Source organism: Coturnix japonica, chromosome 5 (genome assembly GCF_054131305.1).
Source record: "Coturnix japonica strain WE chromosome 5, WE-NBRP24, whole genome shotgun sequence".
NCBI lineage: Eukaryota > Metazoa > Chordata > Aves > Galliformes > Phasianidae > Coturnix > Coturnix japonica.
In genome coordinates, this window is record NC_140667.1 from 23,407,993 (window position 1) to 23,426,776 (window position 18,784).

General features: G+C 45.4%; 1 protein-coding gene across 7 annotated transcripts in view; it reads left to right on the forward strand.

Moving 5' to 3' along the window:
- Positions 1-49: 49 nt before the first annotated feature.
- AMBRA1 (autophagy and beclin 1 regulator 1) overlaps positions 50-18,784 on the forward strand; it is a 120,568-nt gene continuing 101,833 nt past the window's right edge. For 4 of the 7 annotated variants that reach the window (XM_015864395.3, XM_015864397.3, XM_085548747.1 and 1 more), the window contains exons 1-7: positions 74-157; positions 8,900-9,159; positions 9,410-9,468; positions 10,200-10,383; positions 10,980-11,152; positions 11,898-11,964; positions 12,558-14,017. In XM_015864395.3, the coding sequence (XP_015719881.2) occupies positions 9,025-9,159; positions 9,410-9,468; positions 10,200-10,383; positions 10,980-11,152; positions 11,898-11,964; positions 12,558-14,017 (2,078 nt within the window). In that variant the 5' untranslated portion in view covers positions 74-157; positions 8,900-9,024. Of the gene's footprint in view, positions 158-8,899; positions 9,160-9,409; positions 9,469-10,199; positions 10,384-10,979; positions 11,153-11,897; positions 11,965-12,557; positions 14,018-18,784 lie in introns of all 7 variants that reach the window. The other 3 variants (XM_085548749.1, XM_085548751.1, XM_085548746.1) reach the window with 2 other exon arrangements.

Consider the following 18,784-nt stretch of genomic DNA (forward strand, 5'->3'; position numbering starts at 1 on the left):
TCTGCTTTCGGCTGCTCGGGCCTGGCTGCCTTTCGGCGCCTCCGCTCGGCCCCGGCTCGGCGCTCGGCTGCCTGGCCTGGCCGGAGCTCGGAGCGGCGGCGGAGGTGAGCGAGCTTCGGGGGCTGCTGCTGCCCGCCCGGCCCGGCCCCCGCCCCAGGTAGGCTCCGTGTTCCGTGCCGGCCCAACTGCGGCTGTAGCGCGGTGCCGAACCGTCGTTCCCCGGGCGGGCGCGGCAGGGCCCCGGCAGGGCCCCGGCGGGCTGCGGCACCGACCCGCGCGGGGCTGGGGGGCCTGGCGGGAGGAGCGGGGCCGCGGCCTTTGTGAGCGAGCCCCGGCCCGCGGCCTACACGCGCTCCCTAACCCGGGCCCAGCTCCCCGTGCCGGCAGGGCGGGCGGGTGCGGCCCGTGCGGAGGAAGCGCTCGGCTTCCGGGGCGCGGGACCGGGAGGGGCGGCCCGGGGGAAGCGCCGCGGCGCTGCTGGGCCCCGTGCGGCCGGACGGGGATGGAGAGCCGGGCACACGGGGCGAGCTGCCCCTGCACGGCCATCGCGCTGCTCCCGAGCCCTGCGATCTAGAGGGCCGCGCCGGGAGCCCCGCGGGACAGCAGGGCCGGCTGCAGGTTGGAGCAGCGAGTGGCCGTGGCCGCGTTTTCGGGTCTTCTGCTCAGCGTTTCGTTGTGCTGTGTGGAGCGTTTGCCGTGTGTTCGCTGTGAAAGGCCCCAGTGTGTGCCCCGGTGCTGGCCCTGACGCCGCTCTGCTCGTGAGGAGCACAGCCCGGTCCTTCGCTGGGTATGGAAACACTTCTGCTTTCACCCACCGTGCTCCAAGTTCTCTGAGAGTGTTACTCCTTGTGCTGCCCCTGGGAAGCGTGCAACACAATTTCTGCTCTAAAAAAGGCTTTTCAATCCCAGAGGTCATTTGGGATGGTCGCTAACTTTGTTTCGCAGTGTATACAAATAAAGTTAACCTGCTGTACGAGATGGATTTACAACAGGCTTTTATCAAGGTATGAGTGAATCCTTGGTGCATGCAGCTGTGCTCAGGCAGAGAGCTCCGTGCTGCTCCGCTTCTCCTCCACACAAAACATTTGCAGCGCTCTGGATGGAACCCACTGTGTTTTTCAGTGCTGCCCTTGTTTACTGCCCCACCCGGTTAGTTCAGTGGCCATTGCAAATGTCATCTGGCATCTTAGCCACTGCCACTCCCATCCTCTTTCAGATTGCTGATGGGAATGCTGAAGTGGGACCTGGCCGTGACCTGTTTCTGATGCACATTCCCTGGCAGCCCATTATGGTGCTGCTCGGCTTTGGTTTGGGTTAGTTTCCTGAAAGTGGGGTGAGGTGACGTCTGGGTACCTTGTGCTCACCAGTTGGGTTGTGGCAGTGTGGTTGTCAATGAGTGTGGCACTCTGTTAGCATTTTGGTTTTTATCCTTCTGGTACTTGGAACACAGAATGTGCCTGGATCCAGATATTTGGACTTGCCTTTTCGGGCTTCGCTGCTGGGAAGTTGCGCAGATTGTTTAATTTGCTGACAGCTTCTCCTTAATTTTCTTTCTTTTGCCCTTTTGTGAGTCATAGCTGACCCTCTGGATTCTTGGTCGCTTGTTTTCTGCTCTTGCATGCAGCAATTTTAACTTTTGTGCAACTGCAGTGACCATTTGTAAAGAAGAGGAACAGTAATGCAGTCCACTACTCCCCCCCCTGCCACAGGGTCGGGTTCTGAGTTCTTGCTCCTTTCTTGCAACATATTTTTTTGTGAAACTGCTGGAAAGTGCCTTCAGTATTTTCTATGCACTGGTTGGCAAACAAACTGAATTTGGAACGTTTGCAGAGTCACTGATGTTGTTAAAATTCATTAATACTCTTGAGACAAATAGCATTAAGGTGTTTTTTTCTTTCTTTCTTTTTTTCTTTTCCTCCATGTTGTGCTGGTATGGAGAGCTGATCAGGGGCATAGTGCATGTTAATAGTTACCTTGTGTGCTGTTGTGTTAATATCCTGCACTTGCCTGGTAAGGGAAGTGACAGAATCAAAATATGAATGAACAGAGGGCAGAAGAGCTATGGTTTTCAAAAGTCGCAGGGCAGTGAAAGGGGATTAGTACTAGAACTTTTTAAATTGAAGGTTGTTCAGTTGTGTAGCAATTGCTTAGTGAAAGACCCATTGATTGTGCTGCTTGAAACCAGTGGAGACCTGCGTGCCTGGTGGGTTTAACACTGGCTGCTGGGATCTTTGATTGTACCTGTGTCCAGGAACTTTGCTTTCCCCAGTTCCTAAGGTCTGTGTGAGGACACACAGGGTGATGAGATGCTAAGGCTGAATGTGGAGAGTCCTCATACCCTCTGCTTCTGGCACTGTCGGTGTAGGCTCTTGGGCTGTCCCTGGAGCAACCCCTGCCTGCTGCCCATTGCTGGCACACAGCGCTAATTCACCACCTTGTGCAGCACGGAATTGCTGAGAGGAGTCTCTGACCCCTGCTCCTAACACTGCGTTCTTTCCCCCCCTTGTGCTAATCACACCTTCAGAGACAGAGGAGAAAGGTGTGCATAAAGACTTCAGCTCCTATGTAGCTAATCTTTGCTTTTTGCCTCGTTACCGTGTTTGATTATTTCCACGTGCGCAGGAGAATAACACGGAGCTGTGGTTTTTCAAACAATGTTCTCACTTCCAGTTGTTTTTTCTTCCTTGCATTGTTAAGGTGGCTGTACCTTGAGCTCAGCCTTGAATGAATGAAATGCTTCCCCTTGAATTGCGCGTTTCTTTACTCTGTTATCTGCTTGAGAGCCCTTCTGGGAAAGGGGTTGATCTGCATTATTTTCTGCTGTGTTTCTCTCTGTCCCTCGTTTCCTACAGTGTGCAATACTAAGCCAAAGGTACCATGGGCTCAGCATGGAGTTAGGAAACAAGCAGTCTGCTGGATCTCACGTCTCCTATTTGACGTCTATTACAGCTTTGTAAAATTATATATCCTCCTCCTAGCTTGTGGATTGAAGCTAGTATCTTCTGAAGAATTCATAAAGCTTATATGGAAATAGTGATAGTAGAAGTGAAAGTGCTCCATAATAAATATCACAGGGTAGTGGAGCCATCGAGCACCAGATGCAGCTTATCACTTACCTTTTTTCTTGTTCTTGCTACTTCCCTTCTCATTTTTACCATCAGTTTGCTGACCTTCAGAAGTTGGTATCTGCAACTTTCTCTTCCGCTTCCTGATAGCTTTGCTGTAAATATCTAGCAATTAAATGTACTTCTCTTGACTGAAGTTCTCTTAAGAGAGTACCATGCTCGTTTAATCCAGTCTGGGAAGACAAATTAACATGCTGCTGGCAGTCAGCTTTCTGTTGGTGTCGTACAGTGTCTCATACTGACGATGTACTCCTGATGTCTTTGTGATTTAATTAATTTCCTGAACTCCTTGTAGTTCCAATTTAAAGCACAAGTATGATTTTTTTCTTTCATGATCCTGTTGTGATTTATGTGAAAGTGCTCAGTGTTGCAGATGTGGCTTAGAACAGTGTATCTCATGCATCTGCAGAAGATGTGCTTTGGAGTTGCTTTCCAAATCTCTCTGGTCTTGGTCAAAGGACTTCAGATCACAAACCTGCTTTCTGTTTTCCTCCTTATTTTCCTTTCTTCCGACAGTTTAGGGCAGATAGGTTGTGGGGCTGCCTTTATGCTCTTTAGTAGCCTGAGGTCAGGAACTTGTGTATTTCCAGTGTCTTCATTTAAGTTGGTGTGTTGTATTTTATTGGTTTGTTTTTTAAGGATAATCATTGGCACAGAGGGTAGAAGCAGAACACACTCTAGTTCTTCTTCCTTCACTGTTTTGATTAACCCATGCTTGAGGAAGTCATTTGTTCTACCTCTGTGAACTACTGAAGTTGTCTCTGTGAAAAACCTTTTCTGTTTTGTATTTTTGAAGCCTGCAAAGTGGCAGAACTCTGAGAATACTCCTAAGGCTTAAGCAGAGGTGGTACAGGTGGAGTTAAAGGAAAACAAATAGTGGTATGGAGAGGAAACTTAACTATGCAGCTGATCAGGTATGTTCTCAGAAATCCATGTGTTCTGGCTGCTCAGTACTGAGCATGGGACGAGCTTTGGAGGAGCAAGAGGCTCTAAGTTTAGATCAGCAGAGCTATTCTGGGTATGAGTCATGTCACCCGTTTTTACTGATTTTCTTGTTATTGCATTGTTTGAATTCCATTGCTGTGTAGTTCGATTACTTACCAAACTAGGACTCTTTGGCTTCTCTTGTTTGTTTAGCTGGACTGATGCAGCATGGAGAGGGCAAATCAGCTTTTAGTTTTGTTTTGGTTTTACACAAGCTTATTTATTTATTAATTTATTTAGCTCAGTCTTCCAAGTGGAGACATGAGGAGGGCTAGAAGGAATGGTGTTGTGCTTGGTATGAATTCAATCGGTGTTTTAATAGAACTGCTGGTGGAATTGAGGTGCTCTTCTAACCAGGATGTATTCTCTGGGGTTTCTCACGTGTGTTGTTTTGTGTGATTTAGGAAGATGTTGGAAGTTTAGGAAGATGTTTCTGAAGTAGAAACAAGGCTGTGGTTTGTACCACTTCATCAACTTGTTTTCATGCCTGATGTTATGATCATATAAATATCATTGTTGAGTTATCGCTGAGATTTATTAAATACAATCAAAATACTCTTGAGAGTATTGTACCGTTCCATAGAGCCCAATGGAAGCTGAGCTTTTTTTCTAAATCCTTTCCTCTTATTCCTGCCTATATTTGCACATTTGCGTGGATCTTATACTAATCACTGCCAATGCTGCATGAGAACTGCTTAAGAAATGATGTGCTGATATTCCAAGCCTGCAGCCTGAAGCTTAATTTAGAGTAAATGAAATGGCACGCTTTATTGATAGTGACTGGATGCTTCACTTGAGAAGAGACATTTTGAAAATAGAAGCTCTGGGCTCACAAGGTAGATGGGAGCATGGCTGGAGCATGGGGCTGTTCACACTACAAATGCTCTGAGTCTGCTTGTGCTTTTGCAGCTTGGTCACATGCTTCATCATTCACAAAAGTTGTAGCTTAGTTTTGTTTGCTTTTTCCCCCCAACATTTGTTCTCGTATTGCAATATATGATGCTGGCGCTCGCCCATAACTTATGGGGATCACATTGCCTTGATAGCCAGTGCATTCTGAAAGTCTTTACACCTGACGAAAGAACTTTGAGGCATCTTTTGGATAGAACTCCCATTATAAACAGCGTTTTCTGATCACCAGCTGTGTTCCCAGATTCTCCACAAAGTTGTTAATGGTGTTAATGCCAAAGTGGTGTGTATGTTGGAAATAGGACCAAGATCTCTATAAAGTGCTGAGGCATCTAATTGGAGCACTGTACTGCTGCATAATGCGTAAAATATCCTGATGTCCTTTCTGTAAGGCCATTTGCATGTGCTTTTTTTATATTCTATTTCTGTCCTCACCTATTTGTTGGCAGCTTCGTGGGGTCCTGTGCCACTCCAAAGTGTTACCGGTTTGCTGCTTTGCCATGGTTTTCTAGCAGTTCAGCATCTGTAAAGTCACGGTGGGGCTCATATTGATCCAAGTCTGGGAGCTCTTGAGGCTTCTTCAAGGACAGCTGGCGTGGAGCAAGTCAGAAGGCTTGGGGCTGGGCTGTGTATTGCTCTTTCCAAAATTGTAAACAGCCCAGCATGCTGTCCTGAAATGCCCCGGAGGGAGAAAACTGTTAAGGAAACAAAGCTGCCAATTGTAGAAAAATTTGAGTTTCCATTTTCAGAATTTGTCTGGTGCCCTGGACCACATCCAGGCCATCACCTCATCTTCTAGATGATGCATACCACATCGGGTCATCCTGATTTAAAACCAAAACAAGAAAAGTACTGGTTGCAAAGCGGTTCCTTGTCCTGGTGGTCAGCTGTTCATCAGCTGCCGTAGCTCAGGTGTCCATAATAGCTGCAGCTGGTACTGCTTTGCTCCATCTCTGGCCTGGGCAGCTTTGGTGAAATGCACTGCAGATTTCCTTTGTGCTGAGACATGGGTTGTATTTTTAAGCTCGTTGAGCTTTACTGTTAGTCAAAACCACCAAAAGATAATCCAGAAATTAATTAGTCTTCCTACTAAAGGTATCAGAAGTAATGCCTCCATCTGTGCTGCGTCTTGTTCTCTACTTAAAGGCTCTGACTCCTTTTCCATGCCCATCTCCTGAGCCAGGTAGTGGAGAGCAGTTCCTGCATTCAGACTGGTTCAGGTAAAGGATTAAACTTCTGAAGCACAAATAAAGCTTGGCCACAAAGGGCTCGGTGACTCTGGTGTGGCAGCTCTGCTCCAGGAGCTGAGCTCAGCCCTTTCTGAAGAGATCCCAACTTGTCCATATGATGAGCTAACAGGGTAGTCCTTAGGCTTTAAGTCTCTGGGTTTATTTTGTTTTCTTTTCAAATGAGAGGTTGAGTCAGTTCACAGTGGCTGAAAAATGAGGGACAGTCCCTGCAGGAAAAACATCGAGTGTGAACACGCTCACGTATGAAGCGTTTGTGGTATCCAAATTAGTTCAAGAAATTAGTACACATCTGCAAAGATGCAGATGAACTGTTTTAAGGTAGGTACTTGCTGTTATGCTGTGAAGGTGACTTAGCCTTTAAGTAAGGTTAGTACAAGGTGTTCACAAAATGCAGTTGGAGGTGTTATCTGTTTATTTTACAATATGTAAACTTGCTCGCGGCATAAATAAACATCAAGGTGTTTGATAAACATCTTGATTTCCTTGTTGCTATTGTACTTCGTGTAATATTAGTCTTTCTACTAGAACTGAAACGTTCTGAAGTTGTCAGAGCTTGTTCTTTTTCATGAGTAATTGGGCTCTCCTGCTTGTAAATTATTGAATCTCTTCAGTTGCTGAGGTTGTTTGTTCTTCACACCTGTCGGAAGGCTGCTCTGAACCTTGAGGTTTGAGGTCTCTTCAGACTACAGCTTGTTCCAGCTGCAAGTCTGGTCTTCCATTTGTGTTTGGCTTATACCTTTATTCTTGGATTGATGTAGCAGTTACACCTTGAAGGAACCCATAAAGACTATTTGGCTGCTGTCTTCTCAGATTCACTAGATGAAACTGTGCTTATAGTTTGCTCCTGTAAAATGGGTTTGGTTTTTGCCTGCATTGTTCTTAAGCTGTCCTTCTCTGCCGTGCTTTTTTCGCTCTGATCCTGGTCTCTTGACTGGTGTTTGCAGAATACAGGTGTGGATTTAGTAGCAGAGGGGGAAAAAAGGACTTTGGTGTGGCAGTTCCGGTGTTACATGGCACTTTTGGCTGTATGTTACTCTAATTAGCCTTCTTCTGGATCTGTCCTTTTTTCATCTGTGCAGTTGTCTTTGTCAGCTCTTGCAGCATGACAGCTTTAGTCTTTCTGTTGCTTTTCAGTAAGGCTTTTATTTTGTAGATAACTCCTATCTAAGGTTTGGCTGACTTTCACAGATTCTCAAAAGAAGATTTACTTTATACTGAGGAGTTTAGCTTCTCAATTAAAATAGAAGATCTCCATATTGTTCATATTAAGCATCAGGGAATTTCCAGCTAACTTGAATTTCTCTGCTCTGAATTTATTTACTAGGAAGGCTGATGCAGTTGTTCATCACTTTCATTGCACTTTGTTGAACTTTTACAAATAAAAACTGGTCTGCTTTATCAGAACTTATTTCCTGGCTTATCTCTTGAGTTCCTCCCTGTAAGCAGCAGCTGTCTTCAATCATCTGCTCAGGAGGCTTTTTGTTTTTAGGGAGGAGGGGAAGGTTTGCTGCTGGCTGCTTTGAATTCTGTCACATAAAAATTCAGCTCTTCTTGTGTACATGAATCTTTTTTCCTGTTGGTGATCTATGGTGGGTTCAAGGTTTTTTGGTTTTTTTTCTTCACAGTAGCATATGGGTGGTTTTGTTCAGTGTGACGTGAAGCAAGGAGGACTCGTCTTTAGATCTTTACATTGTAAAGAGATGACAGAGTAGTATATGCACTCTGCTGGGATCAAAACGTGATAGCATTGCAGCAGTGCTCCTTGTTCCATCTATTCTGAAAGAATTTAATTGGAGAGCTTTTTGATAACAAACCCCTGTGCGTGTGACACCATTCAGAGGCTGTGAAACATGGTTGCTCTTAGGGTTGCTATGTTTGCTTCTGTCAAAGCAAAAACAAAAACACCCAGATGTTATTAATGCTTTTCCTTGGTAGCTCGGAAGTGTACTAAAAGCATTCATCTTTGCCATTTGGTATTACTTGGGTGAACTGTTTTTCTAAGAACAGGGTAGATGGAAAGATGATTTGCAGACAGAATGAGTCATCTCAATGGAATTGGCCACTATACCACTACAGCCTTCAGTGAAAGGCTTTGGTCTGATAAGTGGTTGTTTGCATACATTGTGAACTGTTGGGATGGAACTGGAAATAATTAGGACTTGAGGTGTGCCAGTTGTTTAACCTTTGAAGTGCTACAGGTTGCTGTTATTGAAATCTGCATGATTCCCTGGAGACTTCACGTGTTGTCAATTTTTTAATGCTCTTTCTCTTGCTACCTCAGTCTTCCCAGATAAAAGATATCTCTAAGGTTCAAGGACTGTTAGTTTATGAATCTTCTTTCTTTATTATGTACAGCAAGAGATGTTGGGAGGGGTTTCGAGTCCAGTATTTTAATTCTCTTTAAATGTGGTCTACCTAGGACATCTGTGTATGGAAGGGGCTGGGTGCTTTCAGAAACCTTTAAAAGTAATCTTTCATTGCGAAACTGTCAAATTTGGGTCTTGATCATGGAAGAAGGCAGCAAAAGCTGGGAGAGAGATTTTCCTCTTAAATCTGGTGTAATGGCGTTTAATGTTCTTTTTTTTCATCCAGCTAAAAACTGCCTTTCTTGTCTTTCTCTTCTCTTTCTAGGTTTCCATGAAGATTAAAGGTTGAAATGTGGATAGCCTGTTGGTAGCTTGGTGCTGGTCGTCATCTGGAAAGTTCCCACTCGTATCTTCTCCTAGTAGTTGCTGTCACATTGGCTACTGAGAATCATGAAGGTTGTACCGGAGAAGAATGCGGTCCGCATCCTGTGGGGTAGGGAACGAGGTACCCAGGCACTGGGAGCTCAGCGGCTCCTGCAGGAGTTGGTGGAGGATAAAACTCGATGGATGAAATGGGAGGGCAAGGTAAGGTGGTGGAAGAGGTGTGCAGGTTGATGCTGGAGATGGGGGTGGGAGGCAGGGATTTGAAATAAATTCTCGTGATTGTATATTTGATGCGTTACACTTGATATGCTCTCTGGCTGTGTTCAGTTCCTGCAGTGGTGTGATAATAGATATGTTCCTGCAGCAGGTTCCCCTTATTGTCTGTGTGGCTTACAGTTCAAGTATGATCTTATGACACATGCAACACTTCCTGCTTTGTTGGCTTTTTCAGAAAGTTGAGTTACCAGACAGTCCACGCTCCACCTTCTTGCTGGCGTTTAGTCCAGACAGGTAATTAACTCCTAGTTCATACCCTGTTTCAGCAGCCTTCTTGCACTTACAGAAGTGAAGGAGGTTTGTGCCCGTTGAGTTGTTCAAGCCTGAACAGCCAAGAGAAGCTTCTGGTTCCTGATGTGCATGGACGAAACTTGCACACCTTCCGAATCTCACAGCTTCAGGCATAGCTGATACTTAATTTCTGACACGTCCAAGTGATGTGTAGTTCTATGGAGGAAGGATTTGTATGGTTGCCACGAGATTTCATAGAAAAAAACTTGAGGGGGTAAAGGGTGCTTCATCACAACATACCAAGTGTTGGGGCACATCCACTGGGATACTGAGGACGAGAGAACAGAGCAGACTGATGCCTGTGTTTGGAAACAGAAATGGAGTTGGGATCTCTCAGTGTCGTTTGACTCTGGTTGAGCTGGTGTGGAAAAATGGGAATGTTTATTCACCCCAAACTATCACTCAGAAGAGTTTCTTCTGAGCTGTACATTGACTCTCTTGACAGTAAAAGTCAAGTTGGTGCTTGCAGATCTGATGAGCTTGTTTGCATGAACCCCGAAGTCTGGCCACAAGAATCTCTATTGCCTTTGGTGATACAATAGCCTCTTATCCTTTGTGTGTGGGACTGCTGCTGGGTTAGAAGTGGGAAGACCCTATTTAGTTGAAGTTAACCACAGTTTGGTCTTGTTGTATTCTTTTCATGCTGATGTTTATCCTGCCTTCTGCATTCCCAGGACTCTAATGGCTTCCACACATGTGAACCACAACATCTACATCACAGAGGTGAAAACGGGCAAATGTGTTCATTCCTTGGTTGGACATCGCCGCACTCCCTGGTGTGTGACCTTCCATCCCACCATCCCAGGCCTCATTGCTTCAGGATGCCTAGATGGGGAGGTTAGAATTTGGGATCTACATGTAAGTCTTTCCTAAAACTGTATTTGGTGGGTGGTTGACCATTTTAGTCTGAAATTGTTTCCCAAATGTTGCCTGATAAGAAATCTATTTGGAAGTTTTATGTAAAACAGATGATAGCCATCCTTCTTTGTCTAGAGAGATAACAACAGATTCTTCGTTCAGTCAGGCCAGGTAGGTTGTTCTTCTTAGCCCTGCACATATATTTGGTATAAGTGATGCAGATAATCTCTACTTCTGGAGAACTTTTTGCAAGGTACCTGTTTAGCTTATATAAAGGACTTGACATCTTTCATTCCACTGGGCATATTTGAACTTTTCATTAGAGAAGCTCCTACCCTGCCTGTTCTACTTTGCTGAGTGGTCTTCCCTGTGTATTCACCTGGTTGTTCTGAAAGGCAGCATTTGTAAGGGCTGCTTGAGACATGCTTAGTAGTATAAATACTTCTGTGGTTATTGTTGCAGACAGTGCTATGTTCTGGACATGAACTCAGAGTGGCCGTTGCTGTTGAAAATATGTAAATTCCATGCTGTAGGTATGATCTCAATGATCTCAAACTGCATGATAAACTGTTTGTGATTCTTGACTCCTCACCCAGGGTGGAAGTGAAAGCTGGTTTACAGATAGCAACAATGCCATTGCATCGCTTGCTTTTCATCCTACGGCTCAGCTCTTGCTGATTGCAACAGCCAATGAGATACATTTCTGGGACTGGAGCCGTCGAGAGCCTTTTGCAGTGGTGAAAACAGCCAGCGAAATGGAGCGGGTCCGGTGAGTTCCTGTTTTCAGGGGCAGTGAATGCTTATCTATTAAAAATGGTCTGGCTTAGGGGCTGAGGGTTGTTCCTGTGGGATACTGCACACGGAGAGAGTGGAGAGAAGCACTGTCTGCAACTCTTTGACCAGACTAGTAGAATGAGTTCTGTGGGCAGGAGGCAAAGCAATTGGAAATAGTTTATCAGTTTGGCTGTTCTTATTTATAGTCCCATAAATGTCTTTGGATCTACTCCGTTTTTGTTTGTAAACGTGGTTATTAAACTTGTCAGCATTAAGGATGAGAGAACCCAGAAGTTGCTGGAAGAGAGTGCTGAACTACTATGTAAGTGCAACTACAGAGAAAACTTGCTGGAAACTTGATGCCATCCTTTGAGCAGTTTAAGGTAGAAACATTGAAGAGGAGTTAACCTCTCCCTCTGTACTTAATTCCAAACTGTAATATGTATGTACATCTTCCCTAAAGCAACTTGCTTTTTCAACTGATATGGGCGTGCTTGCTTCCAGCTTTTAACTTCTCTGTAGTTTTGCTGTGGACTGAAAAATAACTGCAGTCCTCAGGTAAATAAATGTATTTTCTTAACACATCAGCTTTTTGACATCTTTCAGAAGCAAAGATTGTAATGTAGTCACATTCTCATTGCATATATTTCACATAGGATTTTCTTTTGTGCTGTGTCCAACTTCCTGTGTCAGTGTGGAATGTGAACTAAGGATTGATACTGTCTTTGCCTTTGTTTTAGGCTAGTACGGTTTGATCCCTTGGGACACTACTTGCTCACAGCAATTGTTAACCCTTCCAACCAGCAGGTAAGGGTAGTGTCAGTACCCGCACTGGCTAATTCTTTACAAGATGCTCCACATGTATTGACCCTAGTCTGTTCCTAAGCAGCCTTATACTATTAAAAAAATCTGAAGACTTTCCAAGCTGAGTTCTGTGCCAGACTGATAGGTCATAGGAATGTTTTCACATAATTTGCAAGACTATTAAAGAACTCTTAAGTGTACTTGTTTTGCCCCCACTGTCATTAGTGGTGGGACAGATTTTCTCATGCCCCTGCTCTTCCAGTTGTTCTGTGACATTCTCTTGGATTTGAAGCTATGCAAGGTATGATTAGCAGTGCTTCTCCACAGCTGCTGACTCTCAGATGCTGCTGATTCTGTCGGTATAAACTGTGTGTAGTTGAAGCTCGCTCAGCTGCAGGAAGAGCTTGTCTGGATCCCAGAAATGAGCTCCTTTGAAGTCTGGTTTCCTGCAAGTCAATGCCAGACTTTTTTTCATCTCTAGGAAGAGGCTTTATCACATCTTTCCATCTGTCTGGGATAGTAGTGGGCTTTCTTGCGTTTATCTGGAAGCGTAGGATTTTTGCTTTGAGGAAGCTGAACTTTGTTTCCTTTTGCAGAGTGATGAGGAAGTGGAAATCTCCGTGGACAGCACAGAGATGCCGCATTATCGCCAGCGTGCTATCCTTCCCTCTCAGCCCGTGAGGCGTACACCTCTCCTCCACAACTTCCTGCATATGTTGTCCTCCCGCTCCTCTGGCATACAGGTGGGAGAGCAAAACAGTGTTCAAGACTCTGCTACCCCATCCCCTCCACCGCCTCCACCACCACCACCTCCGCCTCCAGCCAGTGAGAACACAAGGGCATCTGTTTATAACAGGCTCCGGGAGCGTGTCAGCTACCCCACAGCAGAGTGCTGCCAGCACTTGGGGATGTTGTGCCTTTGCAGCCGATGCTCTAGTGCAAGACTTCCATCTTCTCTCTTCCCACACCAGGAAAATGCACCCTCCACGTCTTCTGGGGCCACTGGCACGTCCTTCTCCTCTGTGCAAACAGAGCCTTACCAGCCCCCAGAGCAGGCATCTGTAGCACAGGAGGAGCAGGGGATACTTAACAGGCCCTCTGCTTTCAGCACAGTTCAGAGCAGCGCTGCTGGCAACACCCTGCGCAACCTTAGCCTGGGCCCCACGCGGCGGTCCCTGAGCGGGCCCTTGGCAGGCCACCAGTCCCGCTACCAGCAGTCTGCAAGAGAGATGGCTTCAGGCTTGGGAGGGTCAGACTGGTCCAGGACAGTGCTGAACATGAGCTCCCGGTCAGAGCTGGAAGCCATGCCTCCCCCTAGGACCAGTGCCTCCTCCGTGAGCTTGCTGTCGGTGCTGCGGCAGCAGGAGGGAGGTTCCCAGGCATCAGTCTATACCTCTGCAACAGAAGGGAGAGGCTTCCTAGCCCCAGGGGCTGAGGCGGACAGTGGTAGTGGCACTGGCCCAAGCAATCCGGCCAGCATCCGAAATGAGCTCCAGTGTGATTTGAGGAGATTCTTCCTGGAATATGACGGACTTCATGAGTTAGATCAGGGAATTGCTGGGGAGCCCAGCCAGTCGCAACAGGCTCAAGAAATGCTCAACAACAACATTGAGCCTGATCGGCCTGGTCCCTCCCATCAGCAGACTCCACACAGCAGTGAAAACAATTCCAGTTTGTCCCGGGGTCACCTGAACCGCTGTCGCGCTTGTCATAACCTGCTGACCTTTAACAATGACACGCTGCGCTGGGAAAGAAGCACGCCTAGCTACACACCAGGGCAGGTCCAAAGCACATTTGAGGGTGTGCCTCCAAATACCAGCCAGGTGCAGCCTGCAGAGAGAACCGAGGGCAGAGCTCCTGCCTCTAGCAGGCTGCAGCTGGGCAGCTCTTCCACTCCGCAGGAGGAGAGGACCGTGGGAGTGGTCTTTAACCAGGAGACGGGGCACTGGGAGAGAGTTTACAGCCAGTCGGCTTCAAGCAGACCTGGGAATGTATCACAGGAGGCCTTAAACCAGGAAATGCCTGAGGAAAGCTCAGAGGAGGATTCACTCAGGAGGTAAGATATATGCCCGGCCTTCCTCCTACATTTTTTCTTAAACCTTTCCCATTTGGTCTGAGTTTTTCGGTATTTTCAGAGTTGAAAACTTTTTCTTACATGTTCATGTGCTTTTTGTGTAGATGAAAACACAGAGCCACTGCATTGATGTCTTTTATAGCTGCTGTTGTCATTCTGTTTATAGGCTCTGAAGGTTGTAAGGACACGGAGCAGGCCTCTTAATGGGGAAGGAGGATGATAGCGCATACAGGCAAAAGGACATGCTCTTGTAGGAAAGCTCTGGCATGAGCTGTGTTCCTGATGTTTCTCAGATGTTGCAGAAGAGGGGGAACACAGGATATGCTGGTGTCCTTAGTATGTCATATCACGTGCATGCTTTGGATGGAGAATCTGCCCAGATTACGCATGGGAGATCAAGCAGGAGTTGAGAACTGCTTTTCTGAGTCATAGAATCATAGGATTGAGTTGAAAGGGACCCTTAAAGGCCACCTAGTCCAACTTCTGTGTAATGAAAAGGGGTGCTTACAGCTAGCTAAGTTTGCTCAGAGCTCAGTCCAGTTTGACTTAGAATGTCTCCAAGGATGAGGCATCCACAATCTCTCTGGGCAACCTGCTCCAGTGCCTCATCACCCTAAATGTAAAAAACTTCTTCCTTATATCCAATCCAAATCTCCCAGCCTTTAGTTTGAAATCATTTCCCCTTGTCTTGTCACAGCAGTCCCTGCTAAAGGTTGTCCCCTTCTTTCTTTTAGCCCCCCCTCTGCACTGGCTTACAGCAATGATTTAGCTACATAGGCATTCTTTGCATAGGGTTTCCCCACTGCTTTTAGTTCGTCATCCTCTTGGTCAAGTGATATATGCATTTACCAGAGGAAGGGTTCAGTCCTGTTGTCCATCCATCAGAAATGGATGCTGTGTGCTTTAGAAAAATAAAGTTTCCAGGTTTGGTGCCAATGGTGCTGACTGATGAGGCTTTGTACACAGGAGTGCCTGAGGAAAGGGAATTCTTTCCTCCTTCTTGCAGATAAGCTGATTATACTTGGGCTGGAACAGTGGCTGCCTTTCTTGTTGCTGTGTTTGCATAGCAAGTAAGTTGTGGCGGACATGAAATTATTTGTCTGCTTCTAAATCCTTGCCCCAGTTTTGTTGTTGTTGTTTTTTATTGCCTGCCACGAGAGTATCAAGCTGGTTACACGGTAACTACTTCGTTCTTGAGCTGAGACTTACCTGACACTAGTTTTATTTCAGGTATCCTCTAGACCCATATAAAAGAGCAGAGCGGTGGGAAGGAACTGGCAAATGTACCTTTGAAATGGCACTTAATAAACTTCACATCATCTTTCTTCTGAAACAGCTCTACATGCTCTTATCTCCGCTCCACTGCGTTGCTTGTTCTCTGGACTAAGCTGCTGCAGTGTCAGAAATAAAGAGGGCAAGTGCAGTGATCAGGCTATTGGTACTTATTTGGGCAGAGTCATTATTATTTGGACAGTGAGGTGTAAAGGAATCTATAGGTGCAATCCTCCAGCTAGTTCTGCAGGAGTTACTATTTTTTAACAATGTCCTGGGGCATACAGCTCAGTCTACCCCACCACACAGAAGCTGAACTGATTGTGGCTTTAGAGCTGAAATCCTGTAACTGAACCTCTGGGTGACTTTGCAGGTGCTGGTTGCTGCTGTCTGCTTCAGAATTGTAGCATCTGTACAGGGCAGTCTTGGTGGTAGTGAAATGCTTGGGACAATTTCCTTGAAGCAAAGCTTTACTTGCTTTTCTGTTAAGCATACTGGTTGGACCTGTGGGGAGCTTTACGAAATCTTTGTCCTTAAAAGGAACCTTGTGTGTGGAATACCTGTATCCTGCAGCTGTAATTTTTTACCCTTTTCCAGTCAACTATTAGGTTTTCCTCATAGAGCAATAACAAGTCAGCAGGCACCGTCTTACCTACGTTTGTGTTTCCTTACAATGAGCATCCTTTGGGTCAGCTCCAGAGTCTCCCAGACACAGGTTGTGCTCTCATGATGGGCAGTTTTGGAACCACTTCTATATGGCAGTATCCAAAATATGTATTAATTTGTGCAGCTTCAGAAGTCTGCAAAGATAGTGACTGAGGTTCATGAAATGTAAGCTATGTAATGCTGGAAGTGATAGGGAAATAGAGGAGGGGAGGTAAGTCTTAAAGCCTGAGAAGACAAGTGCTAACTGAATTACATACTTATAATCAAGGTAATTTTGTACCTGGGGACATGAGATTAGGTTTTAGCATTAGAGACCTTCATGTGTTTGCTCCTACTCTGAGCCTTAACTTATGTTCTTCTTTGTTTCTCCATTAGATGTCCTCATTGGACAATTGAGCACTTTATTCATAGACTAGCTGAAAATTCTTAGATGAAAATTGCATCTGGAAACTGTGTGTACATTCCCATTCCCGATGCTAGGGTGGTATCCATTTCTTGACATGGTTCCGTTGACTTAAAAGTAGCTTGCTGAGATGACATTGCCATAGAGGGTCAATTAAGTTAGTAGGTAGTTTAATGAAAGATATTCTTCTTTGAATTGTGTTGTTGCAGCTATGCTACCTGGTTATGGAAACAACCATGCTCTTTCTGTTGATGCTGGGTTAATAATCTTGGGCTAATTGTGAAAGCACTAATAAGTAAGTAATGAAGCTATTCCTGACTAACAGCTCTGGCACCTCTAATAGGAGAAATGTGTCACTGGGAGCCTCAACAGTGTGGCAGCCTTGTCATTTTCAACTTGGCCTGGAAGCAATACAGGCACTGAGGAGCTTGAAGCTGTGTCAGAGCTGTTTGAAGTCGGGGAGAGTCTTGGTCTAGTTAAGCAGAAGCTGGTGGGATTGAGGTTCAGCTTTTCTGAGGTTCTCCAAGCTGTTCTGGTTAATTCAAATGTAGGGTGTTGTTGTTTTCTTTCCCCCCTCTGGACTGATCTTTGCCTCACTTCTAACATCAAAGTGAAGAGAGCCTTAGAAATCCCTGAAATTGGTCTGTGAAATATGCTGCATGAAATTGGTGATAGAAGCTTTTGGAAAGATCAGGATGATGGAAAGATAATTGAGCAACAGATGATAGCTGGTTTCATTTTTTTTCCCTGTAAATTGTTAATTAAAAATGGGTTGAGAAAGCATTGTGTTAATGCTGTAATCTTTGTGAGGGAAAAGATCCTGTAAGTACTTCAAGCCATTTTTGTTGCATGGGCCTATTCAGATTTATAGTGACAAGTTGAATAAGGATATGACAGAATCCTTCTAGTCAGCCGCTTGCTCATGTGTAGCTGATGTCAACTTCTTAAGAAAATGATGTATAAAACCCTAGCAGTGGTCCTTCCTGACTTGCATTTCAGCTAGCTAATGAAATAGGAGCAGTGCAGTGTTGTAAAGCTGATCCAAATCTCCAAATGCCACATCTCTGGCCTTGTTAGTGGGATGAGAGTGGTGTCTACAGAACTAGTGAGTTGTTACACATAGAAAAGTCTCAGTTCTTAAATCATTTGTTGCTTCTGCATTCTGGCATGATGCTGTGCACCGCAATCTTTCAAGAATGGATGCAGAGAACAAGTAGTGCTATTTGCATGCCCACAGTCATGCAACTCAAACCTTACCTTATGAAACTATTCTGGATTGGGGGAGGGTGGGGGACGAAATGTACTAGGAGAAACTGGGCTGAGACTGCAGAGCTTGGCTGAGATGAGGAAGTTACATATAGGATAATGAGTGAGATCCAGTAATTTGCATTGTGTGTGGTGAGTGAATTTGGCTGTGGTATTGCCCTCAGAAAGATGTCAGTGCTCTACCTGTGGTTTCACATGCTGGGTGGCTGTAGATCTGCTATGCTCCTGCCAGGCCCACGAGAGCCTAAAGTGGTGGCAGCTGCGGAAGTGCTGTTCTTTCAGCTCACAGAACATCTGTCTTCAGTCCTGATGGTCTTCCTGGGAGCCTGTGGCCCTCCATATACTCACTAGGATATGAAAAGGAACACGCAGTCTGTTTCCCTCTAATTTCTCTGAACTCTTTCCATTTCCTTATTGCCTTGCTGCCACAAGGTGGTAATGTTGCTTTTACTCTACACTATTCTTGTCTCCTTGCAGAACTCAAATGTTTGAGTTCTTGTAAATGGGGAAAAAACTGTAGCTTGAGGTCCCATCCCTCCCCACCCCTAGTCCTAAATTGCAGTTTATCTACTTAGTTGTTATACATTTGTAGGTTCTTTGGTGTTTGGGGAAAGGTGTGAGTAGGGATCCTGGGGGGGGAACGACTGATACAGAACACAGCTGAGGGAGCTGCTCAGCTTCTTGGTGTTTCTGAGGTTTTGTAAGAATAGATCTTGAGATGAAACTGGTATTTTTTATAATAAATGAATACCCAAAAGTGGAAACTATAAGAGACCTCGACAACTTCACCAAATTCATCTCCAATTCTCTCATTTCCTATCGAATCTGGAGGTAATTTACAAACTACCTTGAAGGTTTCTGTCCCCACTTAAGTGGGTGCTCATCCTTCCTCTGGAGACTTACCTATGTGACTTGTTTTCTGGATTAATGCTTGGCAGGTGTTGACTAGAGGCCGGGTGACTGCCTTTTCCATGGGGCAGTTTATTTTTTTTGTTCAAGTGTACTTTGAACCATTACCTAAATTTTTATGCTTTTCCATGGTATGCATATGTTTGCGGTGTTTGTTTTTTCCTGATGCAGACTGGCATGGCTTACTCATGACTGTGAGGGGATACCTCTTATACCTCTTCCGTTTCTAAGTA